The sequence below is a fragment of the Chionomys nivalis genome, chromosome X (assembly GCF_950005125.1).
Source record: "Chionomys nivalis chromosome X, mChiNiv1.1, whole genome shotgun sequence".
In the NCBI taxonomy this organism is placed as follows: Eukaryota; Metazoa; Chordata; class Mammalia; order Rodentia; family Cricetidae; genus Chionomys; species Chionomys nivalis.
In genome coordinates, this window is record NC_080112.1 from 75,173,584 (window position 1) to 75,195,626 (window position 22,043).

The 22,043-nt window shown below is 36.1% G+C and overlaps 1 protein-coding gene across 13 annotated transcripts in view; it reads right to left on the reverse strand.

Annotated features, from left to right (window-relative positions):
- Nucleotides 1-1,652: 1,652 nt before the first annotated feature.
- Nucleotides 1,653-22,043, reverse strand: part of Atrx (ATRX chromatin remodeler) — a 157,947-nt gene continuing 137,556 nt past the window's right edge. For all 13 annotated transcript variants that reach the window (XM_057759003.1, XM_057759000.1, XM_057758995.1 and 10 more), the window contains 5 exons: nt 8,233-8,382; nt 7,177-7,302; nt 6,232-6,327; nt 5,605-5,733; nt 1,653-4,707 (listed from right to left, as the gene is read on the reverse strand). In XM_057759003.1, coding sequence (XP_057614986.1) covers nt 4,429-4,707; nt 5,605-5,733; nt 6,232-6,327; nt 7,177-7,302; nt 8,233-8,382 — 780 coding nt within the window. In that variant the 3' untranslated portion in view covers nt 1,653-4,428. The remainder of the gene's footprint in view (nt 4,708-5,604; nt 5,734-6,231; nt 6,328-7,176; nt 7,303-8,232; nt 8,383-22,043) is intronic.

Here is a 22,043-nt window from a genome sequence, read left to right on the forward strand (position 1 = left end):
AATTGGCTTGAGAAAACACTACTTTCTGCACAACGAAAATGTCACTAATGGATATATCGTTTTGAAAAAATAATCAAACAGTAAATGAAAAATGGAATCCTGATATTTGGTCTCTTGGGGGCACAGGTAAGAGGAAGTAGCAGGTTTTTCTTACAAACACTATATAAATCTTCTATTCTATACAATCTCTTAATGCTGGGTTCCTTTGTTCTTCAAAGTATCTGTAGTCTGGTCACTGAATACCAGGACTCATTAACTGTCTTCTAGTCTCCAATCTTTCTTCACCTTACATTCTAACCCAAATTACCCCACCCTAAAGCTCCATCTTTACCTACTTTGAACACATTGCCTGCCTTACAAACCCTAGTTATCCTCTATTTAAATTACTCATTCAGAATTCCAAGGTCTTTCTCCATCCCTACTGACCTTTGTTCCCTTTCTTTCAATACTACACTTTCTCCTCATATACCCAAAACAAAGCCCATCATCTATCTGATAAGCCACCTCTCTTCACCGTTGTTGAAAGCCAACACCTATTTAATGAGGATACAGGGATGGAGCTGGGCACACAGGAACAGGTAAAGGACTCTTAGTAGTCATCTGATCCCTCAGAGATGACAGCCAGGCTCCCACCCTCACCTGGATCCTCTGCCAGAGAAGGGTAGTACAGGCACAATGTCCAGGACAATGTAAAGCATCGCCTTGCTGAGCAGATTGTGATATGCCCTGAGAATTAAGTTTGTATTCTTACTCTTAATAGAGGCTTCCATTTTCTTGACAAATGTTATGTACTGGTCACTAACACACAATCACCCTCTCTAGGGTGATTCCCTTAACTGAGGACTAGAGCGCCAGGCAGAGAATTTTTAAGAGGGTTTTATGTATACTGAGAATATTGTGGCAGAGCATACCCCAGTGATGGACACTCTTGAGGTGAGGTACTATTGCGTTCTTTAGACCCAACACTAGTGATACGGAGTTTAATTCCTTTGCAGATAAGCATAGCATTTTAGAATTTTTAGATCACTCTTAAATATGTGTGCATCTGTGTGTGAGCATGCCTGTGCATGTACACACAACCACAGATGAAAGCATTTCTGTAACCTGGTAACTTCTGGGATGGGCTCAGTTATAGACTAAGGGGGTGGAGGGACAATGGTGGATTTATTTCTCTAAAGATAGATTTGACTTTGAGACACTCAAAAGTCACTTGAAACAAGTCTGCTGATACAAGATTGGTAATGGCCTGAATATAACTCTGAATGAAACAAACATGTAAAATAACTAACCTATTTTACTTGAAGAATCAAACATATGGTACCTTCTTCCAAAGAATTCCTGGTTACTAGGTCATGTAATTAATTGATTTGAAAGTTTTGTCTGGAAGAAACTGAATTCATGCAAAAAAAAAAAGGGATGGGGTGGGGAATGCTCAAGCAGTCTACAAACTTGCAGTTCTTTTAGGGCCAGGTACTATGACTTCCATGCATCCGCTTGGACTTCTGGGCAGTAATCACCCAAAACATGGGTGGGGAGTGGCCCCATCTGAGTTAAATGAATGGCACAGATGTCGGGAAGCAAGGAATGGTGCTGGATTACACAGAGACAACCAAAATGGAAACAACACACACAAGGCTTCCTGGTATGTAAATTCTTTTTGAGGTTAGAGATCTCCTTTTACAGAATTTAGTATATAACAGATTCAAAAACCAAACTTCTTGACCTCTCAAATAGTAAACAACTAAATGTGCAAAAGAACCACCATTAAACAGGACATCAAAAGCTATACATTTTCTATGAAACAATATGTGCACAGATTTTTTTTTCAAAGCTGTGAAAATGCAATAAAGAGCACAACACATTTTGGTCACTTTATTAAATGACATTAAATAGTTTAAGTTTCAACTACTAAACAGCACTTTGAATGGTGAAAACACAGATAGTATATTGTCATACTTGAATGCTTTTCTTTAAAAACACAATTCCAGTCCTTATATATATTACAAAACAGCCTTAAAGGAAGAAGTGACATCTTTTCTACAGTACTTAAGATACTCAATACAGAACTGAAAAGCAGTCTAACAGAAACCAAGGCAAGTCTTCACAGCTGTATGATTTCAGCAGCCAAAGCTGGATGATGGACTGAAACATTACTATACAACTGGGACAAAACATATACAATATCACAATTCTAGGCCAAAACGCTTTACACCCAAAGAAATAAAACAGGTTACAAAATGTGGAGAATTTAGCAGGCAAAACTGTATTACAAGCAACATTTTTAAAATCGTCATTTTAAGCCATTGCAACTATTTAAAACATCTAAAACAAATATAAAAATGAGCTTTTAGTATCTTATGTGATTTTTGTCTTTAAATATTTGTTAAAAGCTGATGTTATACTCAAAGTACATATATCATGTTGCTAAAATGTCAAGTGAGAAGAGTGTATGCAAAGTGGTCCAAGATTTATTTCAAACTCTGATTTCCAATTAGTCCTTCTAATTACTATTCAAGTTATAACTTCATCCACTGTGAAAACAGATTAGAAGGTTGCCTAAAATTTTCACATCTATGTCTTTGAGTAAATAATTAGACCATGTTGAAAATTCCCAGGTCTAGTAAATCAGTTTTAAAGTATTCTGATAACAGTTGGCCAGAGCATACTGCTTTCAAATATTTATCTCATAAATCTTGCTTCTTTTATTTCTTCCAAAGTACACACACATCTGCCCCCTCCCCCCCCCCCATTAAATGAACTCAAATGGCTGGGACAGTATCTAAATACATAAAGTTCATTAGTGTGTTTTATCATGGAAAGGTGAAGCCACCAAACCTCACATATTCTCCATTATTAACACAGTGTGTGTGAATGTTTCAGCCACTAGTTCTTCCAAGATAAAAATGGAAATCTTTTATTATTCAAACAATAAAACCATGTTAAATTTTAGCTCAATGTTTAGCTCATGTTCAATTAGGTTAAGTCCAAAGATGCCTAGAACAAATACTCCACCCAGCTTTTCTTCAGCTATTCTACAACTTGTTACATCATTTCATAAATGATATTGCTATGATGAGTTGACTCCCATAGTCAAACACAATGTTTTTATTGAATAAACTCAAGCAATCAAATTGAACATGAGTAAAATTATATGTCACATTTCATAAATCTGGATCTAGAAAAAGAAATATGATTTTCTAGTAAAAAACATTCATGAATTGGGTGAATTAACTTTGCAAAAAAAAAAAAATCACCCCAGAGATCAAAATAGGAAAAAAAAAATCAAACTGAAAATCAATTTACTAAAATGTAAAGGAACCGGGAAAAAGGAACACGGTGATGAGCGAAAAGGAAAGCATAGAAGCCAGTGATTCTAATCTTTAAGAGGAATATTTCACAATACTGACAGTACTGGGGACTGTTAAAGCACATTCCTCATGTGAACTTAAAGTCAGCAATGATTCTGCCATTTTGATGTTGTTTATAAAACAGGGTGTGAGCCTAAAACCACAACTTTGGCGCTAAGCTCTTCAAATGCTCTAACTTGATTTTCTTAGTTTGCATCCCACTGCCAGCAACAGGATGAAGCACCAGCACTGGCACCATGGCTGACAGGTATGTTTCCATTAGTGCCAAGAGACAGGAAACTCATGTGCAGAAGATAATCCACAACCCTGAAATCTTACCAGTAATTATTTCAGCACATACAACTGAAAATAAAAATGGCAGAAAGACTAAATAAGAAAAAGGAATTTCCTTGTATTTGACTGTACTTAAGGCTGTTTATACAATGTTAAGATAACTGCAAAGCTCCTCCAACTTTAGAGTAGTAGTACTTAAGAATATTGCACACGCTTCTCTGTCTAAAATAATCCTTAGATCTAACTTTTAATCACAGAGACAATATGGCAGGAGCCCAGTTTCAGACTTCAGTCAAAAGAACATTAAGACCATTTCAGTCACTCTAATCAAGAAATGGATTAAGTATAAAAGTATTTTTATAACTTGAGGAATCAACTCTAAGAACTCAGCTGTGTGTTTTTATATGTAAAGAGCGAATATATAAATCTTTATTCATTTCTAAATTCGTTAATTTTATGACAATTTTATGGTTGCTAAAAGCAGGCATAAAAATTTAGAGAGGAAATCTGTGGAGCTGTTACTGTTATGGAAGGATTTGTTTTCACTGAAAACAATTTGAAATATCTTCTGTACTCAATGTGTGTAAGAAGATTGTAGGCAATATCACTGACAAATGTCAGAGAGAAATGGTATGCCCTATTTAAAAAAATTTAAAACTAATATGGAAGATTGGCATTTAAGGGGTCCAAACTATTTATACAGTTGAGTTCTGTTAAGTCATTGATTCCTAAAAAAATAAAAGATCTTTCTATGATTTTAATAATCCTTTAAACTTTTAGTGCAAAATCACATAGATTTCCCTGGGGAAGGTCCTGGATTTTTGCTTCTCATTGGGGGTGGTGCACGTTGTAAGGGTGGTGGCTGCATACCACCAGCCACTGACTGATACATTCCTCTCATATCAATCTGCTGGTAGTTAGAAGGAGTCATGATTAAACTTGGAGGCTTTGGCATCATGAGGTGACTCAGAGTTGCTTGCTGATAAGTCATTTGTTGTTGTTGCTGCTGATTGTACTGTTGCTGGAGCCTTCTGTTCATAAGTATTCGCTGAACACAGCTGATTAACTGGAGAGAGAAAAGGGAACTGTATATATACACAAGTGTATGTCCTGCCTCAAAGACGCAAGTATCAAGTTTTGAGTTAAAATCAATTTGTTAAGGGAGTACCATATCAAAAGGAAAACACATTATTGTTATCACCGTTACTAATTTGATGGTATTCAGAAGACCATTACTGTAGAAACCAGTTAGTAACAGCATTTAGGACTAAATTCTCTTAATGACTATTGTATTGCAGTCCTGCACTGTGATTAGTCTCAAGTATTAGTTACAGAACTTTTTGTCAACTCCCCTTTCTTTGTCATTCTCTTAAATATTTTACATGATGACAGACAAACATTTCAGTGATGGACACCAAGGGGAAAAGCATTTGTGGCAGGAATAATTCCTACCTGAAGGTCTCAAATTCCCTAAGCTAATTTAAAAGTACAGTTCCACAGTGCTTTCTAAGTAAAACTCATGCCACAGAGATTGATTCCCTGGTGTCAAGATAGTGCTGGAAAAGATGATCAAGGATCATGAAATATGGTATCTTTTGGAAGATTCAGGATAAGTAGGAGCTTATACATCATTCAGGACACCACTTCCATTTTCCAAACAAATATACTGAAATTTATACTTTTAGTAGATATTAGAAAATGATAGAAGCAAAAGTCTTGAGATAATGTCCAAAATAGATAAAAAATAAAATTAAAGAAATAGATGCCATAAAAACATACAGGAGAACTGATTGTGGGGCCGATCTTTCGGCCAAATATCTTAGTATTACTAGTTGTGTTTTTTTTTTTTTTCAGCAAAACTTGAGAATAATCAATGACCATTGATCCTGTATGATTATTACAGTCATATCAACTCATTAGAAACTGAAGACAATCCAACAGAGCCTAGAGACAAAGTTCTTACCATCTGTTGTTTTGTCAATACATCGTTGTAGATTGCTTCTCTTCGTTTCACGTCAAGCTCCTGGCTGGCTTGTCTACTTAATGCTAATGCCTGTACTTGGGCCTCAGAGAGATTCATGTTTTCTTTCCACTAAAAGAAAGACATTTCCATTTACTCCTCATAACTGTTCAACAGAGGGGAAATTATTAAGGTACTTAAATACAGTCAGAATTTTTTAACCCTTGTTCCTCTTTCTTTACTCATTTCGAAAGAAACCAAGGTTAGGAAAACAGGGTACTAAGTTGTCCACTATTGTATGTGTGTTGGCTTCCTCTGGAATAAAGAACTGTTTGGAATTAATCTGTATAAATGGTACATTTAAGACATGATTATACAAACAATGCACACATTCCTATTATGATGTCTCAATTCTTATATTTTATCCATTTCTGTCAGCATTTATGCAAAATGGATGAATTACAGTCTAAGACTGTTAACAGCTTATTGGTACGTCACTATTTCTAATCAAATTATAAGGATTACGTGATTCCCCCTCCCAGAAAGTAGAGAAATTAACAAACGTTAAAACAAATGATGTGCAGTGCACATAAGCTGGAGGCTGATGTAAGTCAACTGTCAGTTACTTACTACAGTTGAGATGATATCTTCAAGAGGCTGGATCCTCACTGCTGTCACACTGTTCGTTGCTTCTACAACTTTTTCTCTTCCTTGATTAATAAGGTCCTAGAAGGATGTAAGAAATAAGCTATATAGGGTAGAAAGACAGCAGAGTCCTAAAGTACACGAACAATTCTTCTTGTCAATTTATAGCACTTGATTTAAAACCTAAACAATTATAGACAGCAACAAAAGTCAGCATCTAAAGTGAAGTAAAACTCAATGACACAGAGGCAGGTGGATCTCTGTGAGTTCAAGAAAAGCCTGGTCTACATGGTGAATTCCAGGATAGCCAAGGCTACACAAAAGACCTTGTCTCAAAAAACAAAAAAACTCAATGATGCAAGAGACATTTTAGGAAGATGCAAATTTGGGGCTTATTGAACCAATTGACTTAAATAAACCCATTAAGTAAATTTTAAAAACAAAACCAGATTCAGTTAAATTATTAAACTGTTGGTATAACTGACTTGTCTCATTTAATTAATATTTTATTCTAGTTTTAAATCACAAATGTCAAAACGATGGACAGTAGTATATACCTAATGGCACCTCTACATTGCTTGTAAACTCATGTATGCATTTAACCTACTTTCAAACATTAAGTACTTTGTTTGTTCCAGGTATTTTATAATTGATCAAAGTGCTATTTTCCTAGCTGTTCAGCTGCCCTATTGTTCCTTAATTAAAATAATTCAAACTACATTAATTCAAGGATTGATTCCTTTGTACTCTGTACAAACTCCATTTTACTATATTAGGTTGGTGAAAAAGGTCAACAAATAAAGGAAAACTTTCTTGGTCTATTGAGGGTAATCTTTCAGAGAATGTGATAGTGCTGCAGTGGGAGCCGGCAACAAGGCAGCTGGCACTGCCTTTAATTCCTGTTAACTACTTTTGTCCTTTAAAACTCACCTCCAGCTGTTGATTACTCATTGCTGACAGGGCTCCCAAATTAAAAGGAATATAAGGAGTCTGAGAGCTGAAAGTGACAGGGGGTAAATTGGTCCCAGTTGGTATGTTGAAACGCATGGTCAGTCCCTAAAAAATCAAACCAAAAAAACAAAAAAAAAGTTATGCACTTTTCACATTGTGATTAAAAACTTGAAATTCTACATCACCTACTGGTTTAGTAAAGAATCTACTTTCTCAGATCTAGGAAATTATTAACACTCTTCCACACATAAACAAAACACCCTTTTTACCTGAAACTAAGATCTTATTACATGGAAAGGTTTAACCCGTAAAGGTATATTCTTTTTTTCTGGTAATTCCCACAGACCGAGAAAACTCTGTAAATTCTGATGAGACTCCTAACATCATATTAATGTTAAAGAAGTTTGGTACAATGCGTTAGGAGTTAGGGATTCAGGTATTAGGATAAGGTTTCCATGCTCAGTCTCATTTTTGTTCAAGTGGGCTGCTATTTAAAACAGCCAAGAATCACTTTAAATAAAGTTGCTGACAGAGATTGACATTAAATGTACAGCTCTTAATTCAGGAAGGACTAAACAGAAATGGAGGGTTTTTTTTTTTTTAAATATAAACTGCTTTCTTCTCCTTACTTTACTACCAAGCATAGGCAAACCCCATGAATTGAGACTCCTAACTGGGGAGCCTATACCTGAGGACCAACTATATTAATGTCTTCCTTCAAAGATGACCCCTCTCTTCTTCATTGCTCTGTCCAATGACTAACAGAAAAGCAGAAACTTCTAATTTGTTGCCCAGACCAGTTTTTAACTGTTGAGTTCAAATAATTCCCCTGTCTCAGTCTTTCAAGTATCTGGGACAACAGACACTGCACCTAGTTCCAAAAGAATTATCAGTTATAAGCAGATCATTATGATATAAAATAAAAAATTTCATTGTGGCATACATGCAGAGAATGGACTCAAATCACAGGCACTCTAATTAAGCTTCTTCTTTTCCCCACACAGATCCATGAAAAAAGCATTCTGAACAAAATACCTTCTTTTCTGCTTCATATTCAGCCCAAGCTGCTTTTCTTTCTTCTTCAGTCAGCTCTTCTTCTTCTTTGTGGTCCAAAAGAGAATCATGTTCATGATATCCTACAATGTGTTCTTTGTGTATCTGAAGAAGCTCTGCAAGTATGGTATCCTGTTTTGGGGGGTGAAATCATAATTATTTCCCCTCTGGATCATGTCTTCATAGTTCTAAACTGTTAAGAGTAGAAACCGACTGCTTTTCATATTTCCAATGTATACTATATATTACCTAGAAAATAGACCGCATATCAGAATTTCATAACTCAAAATATTTAGAGATTTTTTTAAAAAGAGAGAGTTGATCTCTAACTTGTTATGTAGCAAAGAATGACTTTGAATTCTTGATCTTCCTGCCTCCATCTACAAAGTGCTAGGATTACAGGTAGGTACTACCCCATCTGACTTTCTACAAATTTCAATTGATATACATTATCAATTAATTACAACAAAGTCTTTTAAAATGGTGTCCTGAGATTATTATTATTATTTGCATTTGTGTCGTGTGTGTGTGGATACACATGTATGCTACAATATACACCATAGCATGCAAGTGGAGGTCAGACGACAACTTGCTGGAACTGTTCTCTCCTTCTACCTTATGGGTTCTGGGGCTCAAAATTCAGGCCACCATTAGGCTTGGAAGCAAGCACTATTTCCTACCAAGTAATTCTTGCCAATGTGTGTTTGTGTGTTGAGTACAGTACCCTTGAAGGCTAGTCGCATTGGATTCCCGTGAAGCTTAAGTTACAAGCAGTTGTGAGCTATGAACATATGTGATGGAAGCAAACTCCTTTACGGGACGGTATATGTTCTTAACTGCTGAGCCACCTCTCTAGCCCTAAGTCTGTCTTTGAACATTAAAAATTGAATGCTTAAACATAAAATCCTGCTCTGTGTAATTATGACTATGAGAGTATATTACAAAAGAGAGATGGGTGCAAGTTTAACATGAATCAGTCATGAACATGATAATTTTGCTAATAAAACATTAGTCAGGCAATGTGACACAAACCTGGAACCCCAGCCACACTTTTTTTGTTTTTTTCAATAGGAGGTTTCTCTTGTAGTTTGGCTGACCAGGAATTCATTCTGTAGGCCAGGCTGGCAGATCCACCTGACCCTGCCTCCTGAGTGCTGGGATTAAAGGCACGTGCCACCATCACCAAGCTCTCAGTCACTCTCTAGGTTATGGCAGAAGGATCACAAGTTCAAGGATTATTCAGTGTATGACCCTGACTCAAAAACCTACCAAACCTAAATGTGGTACATGACTGTAATCCCAGTACTTGGTAGTAGAAAAATGAAGTTTGTTTGCAATTAACAAACTTGAAAATATCCACAAGTTGTTAAAAAGCATACATGAAAACATGGATATAAAAGAAAACTTAATTTATTTACAAATGATTTTGTAAAGATGTTAACAAGTTCTCCTTGGATATATTTTCTAAACTAGAGAACAAATTACTGATCAAATGAATGGTGGTGGGGCATATGGCACATAAAAGCAGCTAATTTACATCAAGCAATGCTTAACTCGTGCATAAGTTTAAGCATAGACAAATCCCACACTTGCAAAAAACTGTCTTCACATATTTAGCCATACCTAGAAATAGGATCCAAAATAGGTAGGAAGTCAAATGTATGTTAAATAACTCAAGATGAAAGATGAAGCCCTAACTCTTTTCCCATACAACAGCAAACACTGACACTAATTTCATATAATGTGATATTTAATCTCATATAAACAACCTTTAACTTGCTACTGTAGCAAACCCTTGAAGTAGTTACTTCCTTTCAAGAAGGAAAAGGAGCTGACTTTTTAAAGCTATAGCTATAATTCATTTTGACCTGCAGCATGTGCTCTGTTGAAGTGAGCAAGCTTTTAAAGGACCATACAAAGAGAGGAGTTCAAGAAAATTTCCTGGTAGAACCCAGTTATGAAAGGTACTGTCTGGTATAGAAATCTTCCATCCAAATCTCAGTTGCTGGCCTGTGGACCACTGAACAGGCTTATCATCAATTTTTCAAAATCCACAGCAGTTACCAGGACTAGTGGACAAAGAGATGTGCCTGTCTTTATAAACTCATCTACAAAAACTCATCCCATGACTACCCCAAGCATAAAAGAAATAAACCAGGTAACACTCAGTTTTTAATTTATATATTTTGTTTTGTTTTCACGAGACAGGGTCTCAGACTGGCTTTGAGCTCCTAATTTCTTGCCTCTACTTCACACATGCTGGGATTATGGACATGAATCACTATACTCAGATTTTTTTTTTTTTTGGAGGTAAGAGTTTTGCTATACGTCATGAATTGGGCTCAAACTCATGATCTTCTTGCCTCAGCCTCTTGGGTACTGGGATTATAGGCCTCATTCACCACATTCAGTCTCTAATATTTTCACAGGCAAACATTCAAATAGAACTATTTAAATTACAAGGCTCAGAGGCTTGATGGATAGTACCTATTTTATTTCCACCTGGCAGTAAGAGAAAACTGTAACAACAATTACTATCAGTTCATTTCTCTGACAAAGCTACCTACTCCAGGGACCAAGCTATACCACTGATAACTCTGGCTTTGAACAGAAGTTAAATATGGATGAAATACTACTTGCTCACAGAATAACAAGATGGTACAAGAATAGCAGAATAAACGAAAACACCCAACCTTTAAAATAATAAAGACCTTGTCAATTGAGTAATGTCTATTTCTCAATTATACCCCAAGTCAGATATTACTTATTTACTGTGAAGGAGAAGCCTTTCCAAAAATACATGTGTACACACACAGTAAAAATGTCTGAGACATCAGCGAGTTTTATCAGGTTGTTCCTTAGCATCCTATAATTTCAAAACCCAAATTTACTGACTTGAAATTAGGAGAAATTGAGGACCAGGCAAGTGACTTTTCCAATTATACAAGGGACTAGCTGGGACTAGCAACTGAATTTTCCAACTCTTCCCCAGTAATTATTATTGTATCACACTGTAGAGAATGCTTATTTTCACTAGGCATGGCTCCTCCGTTTCCTAGATCTACATATTTAGATAAAAAAACATAATCACTTAAAGGACTCTGGGCAAGGAAGAAATATAATGAGGTCTTTCATTTTTCTTTCCTTTTAATATTTGTAACTTCTTTGAGATTTTCCTTAACAAGTATAATTTTTCAAGATTTATTTATCTTAACGTTATTTATATGGGTGTTTTGCCTGTGTGCATGTGTGTGCACCATGCATGTGCTTAGTACCCACAGAGACCAGAAGAGGGCATGGCTTAACTGGGACTAGCCTAATAGATGGTTGTGAGTCACGATGTGTGTGTGCTAAGAAGTCAGGTCCCTTGGAAGAAAAGCCAGTGTTCAATGGCTGAGCCATCTTTCCAGCCTCAGTGGAAACTTGTGAAAGACTAGTTCATGCTCATATCAGAGTTGGCATGCACTATTTTAACATTTAATTCCAGATGTAAGATTTATTCTATCAAAATGAAACACAGGAAGTGAGTTCAATTTCCAGCAGCCACATGGTGGCTCAAAACCATCTATCTATAGGGGGATCTGATGCCCTCTTCTGGCATGCAATTGTACATGTTGGATATAGTACTCACATACATAAAATAAATTCCTAAAAAAGGAAAATTATTTTTTTAAAAAAACGAAACACAATTGGCCAATTAAGGCCAGGCAATGGTGACAATTCAGCCTCTGCCCCAGCAATAATGCTCCTTTTGATTCCTAGCCAAAGAAATAGTAGTAAGTCACAGGAAAAGTTCACATTTCTTTGATTACTACCACTAATAAATTTTATAGCCTTACTAACATAGTACCTACTGCATTTTATCAAGCCAAACCTCAAAAGCCAAAATAGAAACTATTCATATTGTTTCTAATGAATGTGATAGTCTCTCTTTTTTTAAAGAAATTAATGAAAATAATACTGGTATCTAACTATACAACCTGGGGACAGCTATGAGCAACATGTTATGTATTCCTCCACATATTTATACATGCAGCTTTGCATAAAAATGGGAAAGCATTATACTTAGTTGAAACCTACTTTTCTCTCTTGCTATCTTTGCAACATCATTTTACACCAAATACAAACCATGAGTTTTGATGGGTGTACATTATTATAAGTGGTTTTCAACCTGTGGGTTGCAACCCTTTAGCAAACCTTTCTCTCCAAAAATATTTACATTATGATTCATATCAGTAGTAAAATTACAGTTACAAAGTAGCAGTGAAAATAATTTTATGGTTGGGGGGGTCACCACAACATGAGAAACTATATTAAAGGGTCACAGCATTTAGAAAAGTTGAAAACCACTGTATTATACAGAGAATACTTCATCATCTATTCACTCTTAAAAAGTAGTAGTGTTTGAAGACATTAAAATTTTTTTGTTATGACACCTGCAATGAAATGAATTTGTGGATATATTTTAATAATTTCCTCATATGTTGATTATACTCAAGCCCCTTAACAAACACTGTGTACCACAATGACCATTTGAAGATTCTGGGGAGATAGCTCAGTTGGTAAAGTACTTGCTTTGTAAGGACAAGAGTCAATTTGGATCACCAGTACACATATAAAAAGCTGGGCATGGCTGTACATGTCTGTAAACCCAGGGCTGAGGAGGAAGAGAGAGGAGGAAATCTGGGGCTCCACAGCCAGCTAGCTTAGTCAAATACATAAGCCCCAGATTCAGCAAGAGACCCTATCTCAAAAGTTCAAGATGAAAAAAGTCGGCCTCTGGTCAGATGAGCATTCACTCACAAATTCATGCATATGCCACCCTCACTCTCTCTAATTTACAAATAAAAAGACAATGCACATAAATGAAGCCATTGTCTTAAAAAATAAAATAGTTCAGAAGCAGGAAAGCAGACACCTTTCCCACATCTTTGGCTTTTAAATTAATTGCAGCATTCAATAAATACAATTAAACTAATAATGATATTAAGAGAGCCAAAAAGTATTAGTAACATGATCCTCAAGAAAAAAGTTTTGCACATCCAGAATAAACTATGAAACTTACAGTTCTCATCCCATGTAAGATACAATCAGTGGAAAGGGTTGTTTTCCCCTTTAAAGCAGCATTTATATTTGTTGCTATAGTAACACTATTATTGAAAACAATACTGGAACAGAATCTATAATCACCAAGCCAACAGTCATCAAAATGAGGTTTAAATTACATCCAAATGTGTACCTTTACTTTTCTTTGTTTAAACTTTATTTTTGCTTAAATACCCCCCCTTTTAAAAATAAGCTTACAAGCTGAAAATAGAATGGTTTGTAGTTCAGCTAACCACCTAAATTTTAAGGTTTAAAAACGACTAGTTCAATTAATAAAACAAAATTAATGATAAATTATAAGTTTAAGTTAATTTATTTAGAAGTTTAAAGTACTTGGCAAGCTGACAAAAATTCCTATCTAATTAATTCTGAAATCCAACCTTGAAAATAAAATTGTTAAAAAATAATCAAGGCTTAGCCTGGGGGTAGGGTAGGAGGTTTGCCACATTTCAAAAATATTTTGCTTACTATCACTTTGAATTTGGGTTTTATAATATCTGGAAATAAAAGGTCACTAGAATACTTAACTGCCATATAACCCACTAACAAGGCTATGAAAAAGTCCCTTTTATTACTTGAAGAAGTCTAGCATTTAAGTGAAGAAATTTAATAATCCTAGTCCAAAAGCTTTTCCTTTCCCATTTGAAGTCAGTTTCTTCTCCCAGACTGTAACGGGAGAAAAACTAATGTGTGTAGTAAGAAACTGGAGAGCACACTAAATGAATGTCACATTAGACTTGTGTGTCTGGAGTGCCTAACCTTTGCTAGAGAACATTAGAAACAGGCCCAGATTTCCAGAGTATTGGTGACAATTAGTGACAACCATAGAACTTGTCACTTCTAGGGAAAGAAAAGGCATGTCTGCTAAGCTGACACTCGCAGGAGGTAAAAAACCATGTTTAATAAGAATGGTTTTTGTTTTTTTTTTTAACATTTGAAGAGCTTGACACTATATTTGGTATCTAGACCTTAAAAATCTGTTATCGGGTTACAATGATTACATGTGCTACATGCCACTATGAGATGGAGAGTTGTCACTGTAGATTTTATATGACCACAGTTAGTCTAGAGACTACAGTTTTCCAAGCAGGACCTAAACTGGAAATCAAATTTTCATCTCACACAATCTGTAGTTAACATGACCAACTGCTATGTTTTTGCAAACGTTTGTACTCTCTAAGTCAAACTAGGTATGTTATAACACACACAGAATAGAAATACAAACATCAGAAGACAAATAAATGATAAAAAGGATATAAACATTTAAAAGATATGGATAAGGTCATTCAGTAATTCTAAGATTGAATAAATAAATCTCTTCTGTAACTTCTGTTCTTTTAAGGGTCCAGAATAATAAATGTAATACAAAAGCTTAGCTATGCAATCTAGTAGCTGAATCTAGTAATTCTTGTAAAAGGGGCACAGCTTCAGCTCCTGTCACTCTTCCTCCTCTAACATGTTAAAAGACCCAAATTTGAATTAGCGAAACTAGCTGATAGTAACAACTCTATTAGCACACGGAAACTCTGCTACTGAAATTATTATCTCAATGAAGGGTTGACCCTAGGGAGCTGACAACTTGTTAGTTAGATATGTCCTCAACTCCTAGAAATGTAAAAGAAAATGCCTCATAGGCTTTCCTCTGTAAGACTCCACAACTAAACTGCCCGAAATTCTAAGACGAACAATAAAACTGTGTAGTCAACTTATTTTATAAAAGAAAAACCAGCATTACTTTCTGAATTTCAGATGGAAGATAGGGCAGGATTTTAAATGTAACTTACACATGATCACATAAACAGAAGCCATGGTAGTAGTTCAGAAGAACTAAAACTTTGGCTTATTTGTATATTTTTGTTTTTTGAGACAGTTTCTCCGTAGCCCTGGCTGTCCTGGAACTTGTGAGGTAGACCAGCCTGGCCTTAAAGTCAGAGATCCACCTGCCTCTGCCTCTCAAGTACTGGGATTAAAAGCATGTGTAACCACCCACTGCCTGGCCAAGAAGTGAAGTTTTAAATTTTAGTATAAATAGGCATATGTAGCCTGTTGTACTAGACAGTGCAGTTCTAAGGTCGTTACGATTCTATCACTTACTAGCCCTATGTCTGAGCACATTATTTTTCTTTATATATGTATAAAGTGAGTCTACAACTTTTGTGGTGATATATGCGATGGTCGCAGACAGAATCATATCTATCTGCAAGTAATTATCAGAAAGAACTGAACCACTCTTTTCACCAAAGTAGTTTCTCCTCTTGGTAAGCTACTAGGAAAACTCCACTGGCATTATTTATCAGTTTTCTAACACCATTTCCAAGAAAATCGCAAACATATAGCTGCTAAAGAAAGACTAATAAAACCTGTCTTAAGAATAAGTATCTATCTAATTACACATATACACACAATATGTAATGTATACATGCATATAATTTTGATCTTAAAAATTGGGGTATTTAGTTGGGGTTTCTGAGATGGCTCAGTGGCTAAGAGCACACTGCTCTTCCAGAGGACTCAAGTTTGATTGTCAGAACCCACATCAGGTAGCTCACAAGAACCTGTAACTACAGTGTCAGGGGATAAGATGCCTCTAGATTCCATGGGTGTATGCATACATACACATACACACACACACACACACACACACACACACACACACACACACACACTCTCTCTCTTAAAATAAATCTTTTGGAAAAAAAGAAATCTAGCTGATGATTAACAGATACCTTCCATTATGTAAAGTAAAAAGAATGATAAATCCTAAGCAATTTATATGTAAGAGTATCAAAAATTCTAGAACTACAAACAGGGAACTTCAGTAGTCAGTGTAATCACTCCCATTTTGCCAGAGACTGAGGAATGGAAAAAACTTGAATGTTAACAATGCACAGGTTTATGTAGAGAGATATAGGGCCCGTTTTGCAACTTTTCTTTCTGAAGGCTAACTTTGCTCCTTAATGACTAGGTGGTCCCTTACCACAGATAGTTCACATTAAGGATTCATTTTAAACTCATCTTTGAGTGCTAGACTGAACCCAGAGTCTCATGCATGCTAAATGCACACACCACCAGAGTTATATATACCCCAGCCCAAAATAATTGACGAAAGGTCCACATAAGTACTTCAGAGATATTAATCCTTTATCCTCAAACTTTCATTTGTCTTCTATCTTTCTTTTTACTTTGGGCGGGGGCGATGGAGAGGGGAGAGTGTCATCTTTAATCGTAGCACTGGGAAGCCAGGGATAGGCAGATCTCTGTGGGCTAAAGAGCAGCCTTGTCTACATAGCAAGCTCCAGGCAAACCAGGAATATATAGTCAGATCCTGTCTCAAAAAGGGAAAGATTCTGAAATTTAACCAAGTTTTTCTATGCTTTCTTTGCAGTAAGAAGTCCACACAGCAGACTGTTAAACAGAATATTGGGACAGCTTGATCTCTAAAAGAGTGGGTCAGAAAAACTTAGTCCATAGGATATATTTTAGCATATCAAAAAGTATACTACTCTAAATTTGAGATGAGAACACAAGTCAGACCCCTGTAAAAAATTTATATTTTATATATGCCTGTATGGCAGCAGTGTCCTAAGAACTTCACATGGAACACCCAATGTTCATATCGCTATGAAGGATGTATTACTACACCCAATTTATGGACCACACTACAGAAATAAAGCAACATGGGCTTTGAACTTGCAACCATTCTGCTTCAGTGTCTCAAGATGTTGAGACCACAAGCATGCATCACTAGACGTGGCAAGTAGTAAATATTTGTAGTGGATCAAATTCTCCATAAGGAAACAATTTTAGAACTCCAGCTCAATCCTTCACCAATGGAATCTTGCAAAACACCCTGGCCAGCAAGGATACGTTATAAATGATGTAATTTCTACTGGCAATAATTTCTAAGACAGTGTAGCTTGCCAAAGTTTGAGAATATGCTATCTGGAGGTATCATTGGCATCATGATCTGTATAACCTAAAGAAAGACATGGTGGCCTTGGCTTACTAATTTTCGCTGTTTTAAAAAAAGGAAAAAGGGGGGAAAAAAGATCCAAAGCAGCACCATACAGCACTAATAGCAAGTAAATTTTGTGTCGTTTGTAGGAGGGAACCAAAAGTACTCTTTTATTTTAAAAAATTGAAAACTGAGATCCTCTATTAAATAAGATATTCTAAAACCTAAACAAATACTCCAGAAGCACCAGGTGGCTAAAAGATAATTCTATATTATCTAAGAAAGGGGGAAAGAAATCCTTAGTTATTGGAAATGGTATTCATTCTTTGGCAACTGCATGCTAGTTTCATTGGAAATGATGATCACTTTTGAGTAATTAATGTTATTATTCTGCCAACTGATCCAACTCATCTCTAAGGAAACTCAAGCCTCCAATACTTGTTTCTTCTATAATGTAGCTAAGATTATTTCCTTTAGTCCCTAAAAGTTTTTATTCATGTCAAATTTTGATCTTATAAGGAGAAAGACCTCATGTGGTGCCTTTTTAATGAATTTAAGTCTACCAGGAGGTGGTGGCACACACTTTTAATCGCAGCACTCTGGAGGCAGAGACAGACAAGGCCAGCCTGGTCTAGAGAGTGAGATCCAGAACAGGTTCCAAAGATAGACAGAGAAACCCTACCTCCACAAAGCAAAAAAAAAAAAAAAAAAAAAAGTCTATATTACTTTCAGAGAATTGAACTTAGCAAAATGGCAACACAGTAACAACTATGGAATGAAAACTAGTAGTGAACATTGGTGCGGTTACCACATATGTGACAATAAACATACACACTCACACGTCATCTCTGTGAGGTATAGATATTGTCATTTTCTGAAGCACAGTAAGGTCCACAAAGTTTATGAGGCTTGCTTAAGACTTCCTTTAAGAGCCAGGTATGGTAGCTCATTTCTGACACCTAAGCATTGCAGAGGCCAAGATGAGAAGAATGCTATGAATTTAGGGCAGCCTAGGCTACATAGTAAGTTTCATGCCAGTTTCAACTACAGAGTGAGACTCTGTCTCAAAACAAACATAGAGGCTATTGAGATGGCTCAGTCAGCAAAGGCTGTTCAATCCACATGGGGACCTCACAAGATGAAAGGAGAAAACCGACTCCGCTAAGTTTTCCAAATACCTACTCTTATACTGTGGCATCATGCCCTCACCAAAACTAAACTTTATAGTTAAAGGAAACGACAAGATTTACCTCTAAAAGGGTGTTTAGCAGATGACCTGGAAGAAGGACAAGGCACAAACCAGTTGTTCCTTCCACCTTGTATAAACTATTGCAACAAACATCAACTAAGACACTTTAATAACCTACAAAGTAATGGTACAACTGAAGTAATTCCTCTTAAGCCTGCTGTATTTTCTGGTATTCTATTTTTACTCAGATAAATAATAAGCCTTTTTGTACCAGTTAACATGTATGTGTGAATATTAGCCTTTGTTTTATTAAACAAAAAAGATTAAACTTGTAATAAAAGGCAGAGAAGTAAATGACAATGGCATTAAACTTTCTATTTCAAATAGAACTTTGGCTTCTTAGAAGTTATCAAAAATTGGGCTCATGTGCCACCATGTGGTTCTTACATCTCAAAAGTCAATATATGCAAGCTCAGAGAAAGTTCCTGAAATAAGCTGATTAGCAATTTTATGTTTTACATAAATCAATTTTAATGAAAAATATTCCACTCTAGCAATAAGAATAACAAAGGCAAAACCTTATATTATCATGTGCTGGCTAATAAAACTGTACAATAACATCTCTGTTCAGTAAACTATGCTTTGAGGTATTAAAGCTTGAATAAAGGACTAAAGACTAGGAGAGAAAATTGTACACAAAATCAGGGTGGAGAAAACCAACCTAAAGCCTCACTTAGAGTACTTTAACTTAAATCCCCATTTTGTCTTCTCTATAATTACCACCATGCAGTCCACATTTAAAGAGACATAAGTGGTACAGTGCTGAAAAGGGGAAGTGCAGAAACGCTTCTATGCCAGTTCTACTGGCTTTTGTTTTCTTAATAAAGGGTACGGAACTTAGGCTGTGTACACTGTACTTAAGAGGGAAAAAAACACCTACTTAGGCGCGTATTATGAAATGTGGCCCTGGCCAAGATTTTAATCACTGAAATCTATGCGATCTATAAGTTTATTGCCAGAACAGCATTTTCCCAAAGAAATTTACATAAATGTTAACAAAGGTGAGATATTAATATTTAAGAAACAAATAGTTCACAATCAGTCCCCAACTCCAATATCAATAGAGCCTGGTTTGGCAAATTTGTAAGTTTGGTGAAGGCTTACGATGACTGAAGAACATAGCATGAATAATAAGAACCCAGAGACAGATACTGGGGTCCAACCTGATGATCAGGAAAGCAAAGCAGCCAGTCATTGGCTCTTTTCTCTACCTGAGACCAAAAATGGCCAAGATCATGTTTCCACAAATCCCGAAGACTCCACATCCCAATGAGTTCCTATCTCTCTACCCTTTATATTCCTCTCTCCACCCAGCCATATCACACATTTCTCCACCTGCCTATTGCTGGGATTAAAAACATGTGATACCAAGTGCAGGGATCACTTTTGAGTGTTTCTCTTTTAGACAAGATTCAATCTTGTGTAGCCCAGGGTGGCCTTGTAGTCACAGAGATCTGTCTGCCTCTGTCTCCCAAGTTCTGGGATTAAAGTTGTGTGCCACCACTCCCTTGCCTATATGGCTAACTAGTATGGGTGCTTTGCCCTCTGATTTTCAGGCAAGTTTTATTTATTAAAATACAAATAATATAGCACTAAATTTCCCCTTTATTGTATAAAATAAAAAGGCTATAAGTAATATAAGAAAAACTATATGCAATAAGTACAATAACTATACACAATATGTACAAGCATTAAGTATACCAACAATATCTAGTCAATTTCCATTTGACAAATTCAGAAAAAATACTCCATATATATTTTATCTTGGTGAGTCCAAAGCCTTATATCTTATTTACTTTTTATCATAACTTGATTCCTGTGTATGATAAACAAGGAAAACTAAAACTATCTAGTTTACAATTCCTTCAGAGACCTAAGAAGGAAAAATATTAACTAAGTAACCATTAAGTGTGAGCAAGCAACTTCCAAAAATTGTGAGAAATGACACCTGGTTGCCTGGACAGTCATCCAAAGTTCCTCTTCAATGTTGGGGTATCCATCTTCAGCCTACAAGCCTAGGATAACTGACAGACTTTTCTGTTAAGGAAGATAATTTGAAGGGCTGTCCCTGCTTGTCTTGACAATATTTGGCAGTCACTTTCTTTTCTGTCTTGCTTGTTAAATTAGGATAGCATACTGTCAGCAGTTGAGGCAAGGGCATTTTCTTGCCAAGTGACTTTTGCTAAAAAGAAAGTAAACTCCATGTACAGTTTCTTAAATGCTCATTATCTCCTCTGAAGTAGGTTGGTGCTGCCAGAAGCAGACATGTCTCATTGTCATAAAACAAAACAAAACAAAAAAAAAAAACAATGTGGTTAGAAGTTTCTGTCCCTCACAGTCCTGAAGCCATTCAATCCCAATTAAACACAGAAGCTTATATGAATTATTACCTGTATGGCCTTTTGCTCAGGCTTATTACTAACTAGTTCTTATAACTTAAATTCATCCATAATTCTTGTTGATGTTTAACCACATGGCCAGGTACATTTTCTCAGTAAGGCAGTCTCACCTTGCTGCTTCTTTATCAGGCTGGTGAATGGCTGTCTGCCTTTCCTTTTCCCAGAATTCTCCCAGTCCTGACTATATTTCGTGTCTGGCTACTAAACAATCAACATTTTATTAAAAACAATATGAGTAACAAATCTTTACAGTGTACAAGAGCATTACTGCATACTTTCCCTTATTTTCTTTTTGAAACAAAAACCCTGAATCTATTCTCCTTTTTTAGCTTTCTTGACCATTATCCATAACAACTTGTAACCAAAATGTTACACAAAGACAAACATCCATAATTCATTTTGGGGGAATGTGGGTATAGTTTTCCAGACTACTTCCTGCTGACTGGGGGCACTGATAATCTTATGGGGACCCAAAGAAAATTTAGAATTATGATCAAGTCCTGACTGGAGTATTCTGTGAGGCTTGATCATCTCAGCCAGCAGTCTTGATGCTGAGAAACTACAAAAGATGTACTCTGAAATGTTGGATCATCTGGGCCACCCATTCCCATTGGAGATTTTTCAGGGGGGGTCTTCTTTGATAAAACCTTATTTTTCTTAACCCAGAATGAATCCACAGCCTCTCATTTCCTGTGGAAACAAAAGCAAAACTTCTTCTTCAAAGTAACATATCTTTTGACTTTAAATTTTGAAGTCAAGGCATTTTCAAAATATATAGGTTGGATTAATACAGCAGCAGCAGCTGTTGCTCCTTTCTCCATAGTCAAACAATTCAAAAACACAGTAACATACAGTATCAAAATTCTCTGTGTACTTTCCATCTTTACGTGGCTTTTTAAAACTCTATTTTTTTACTTCTATTTTTAATTTTTGGGTTTTTGAGAGAGGGTTTCTCTGTGTATCTTTAGCTGTCCTAGATCTCACTCTGTAGACCAGGCTACCCTCAAAATCAGAGATCGACCTGCCTCTCCCTCCCAAGTGCTGGCATTAAAGGAGTGCACCACCACACCCGGCTACTCTATTT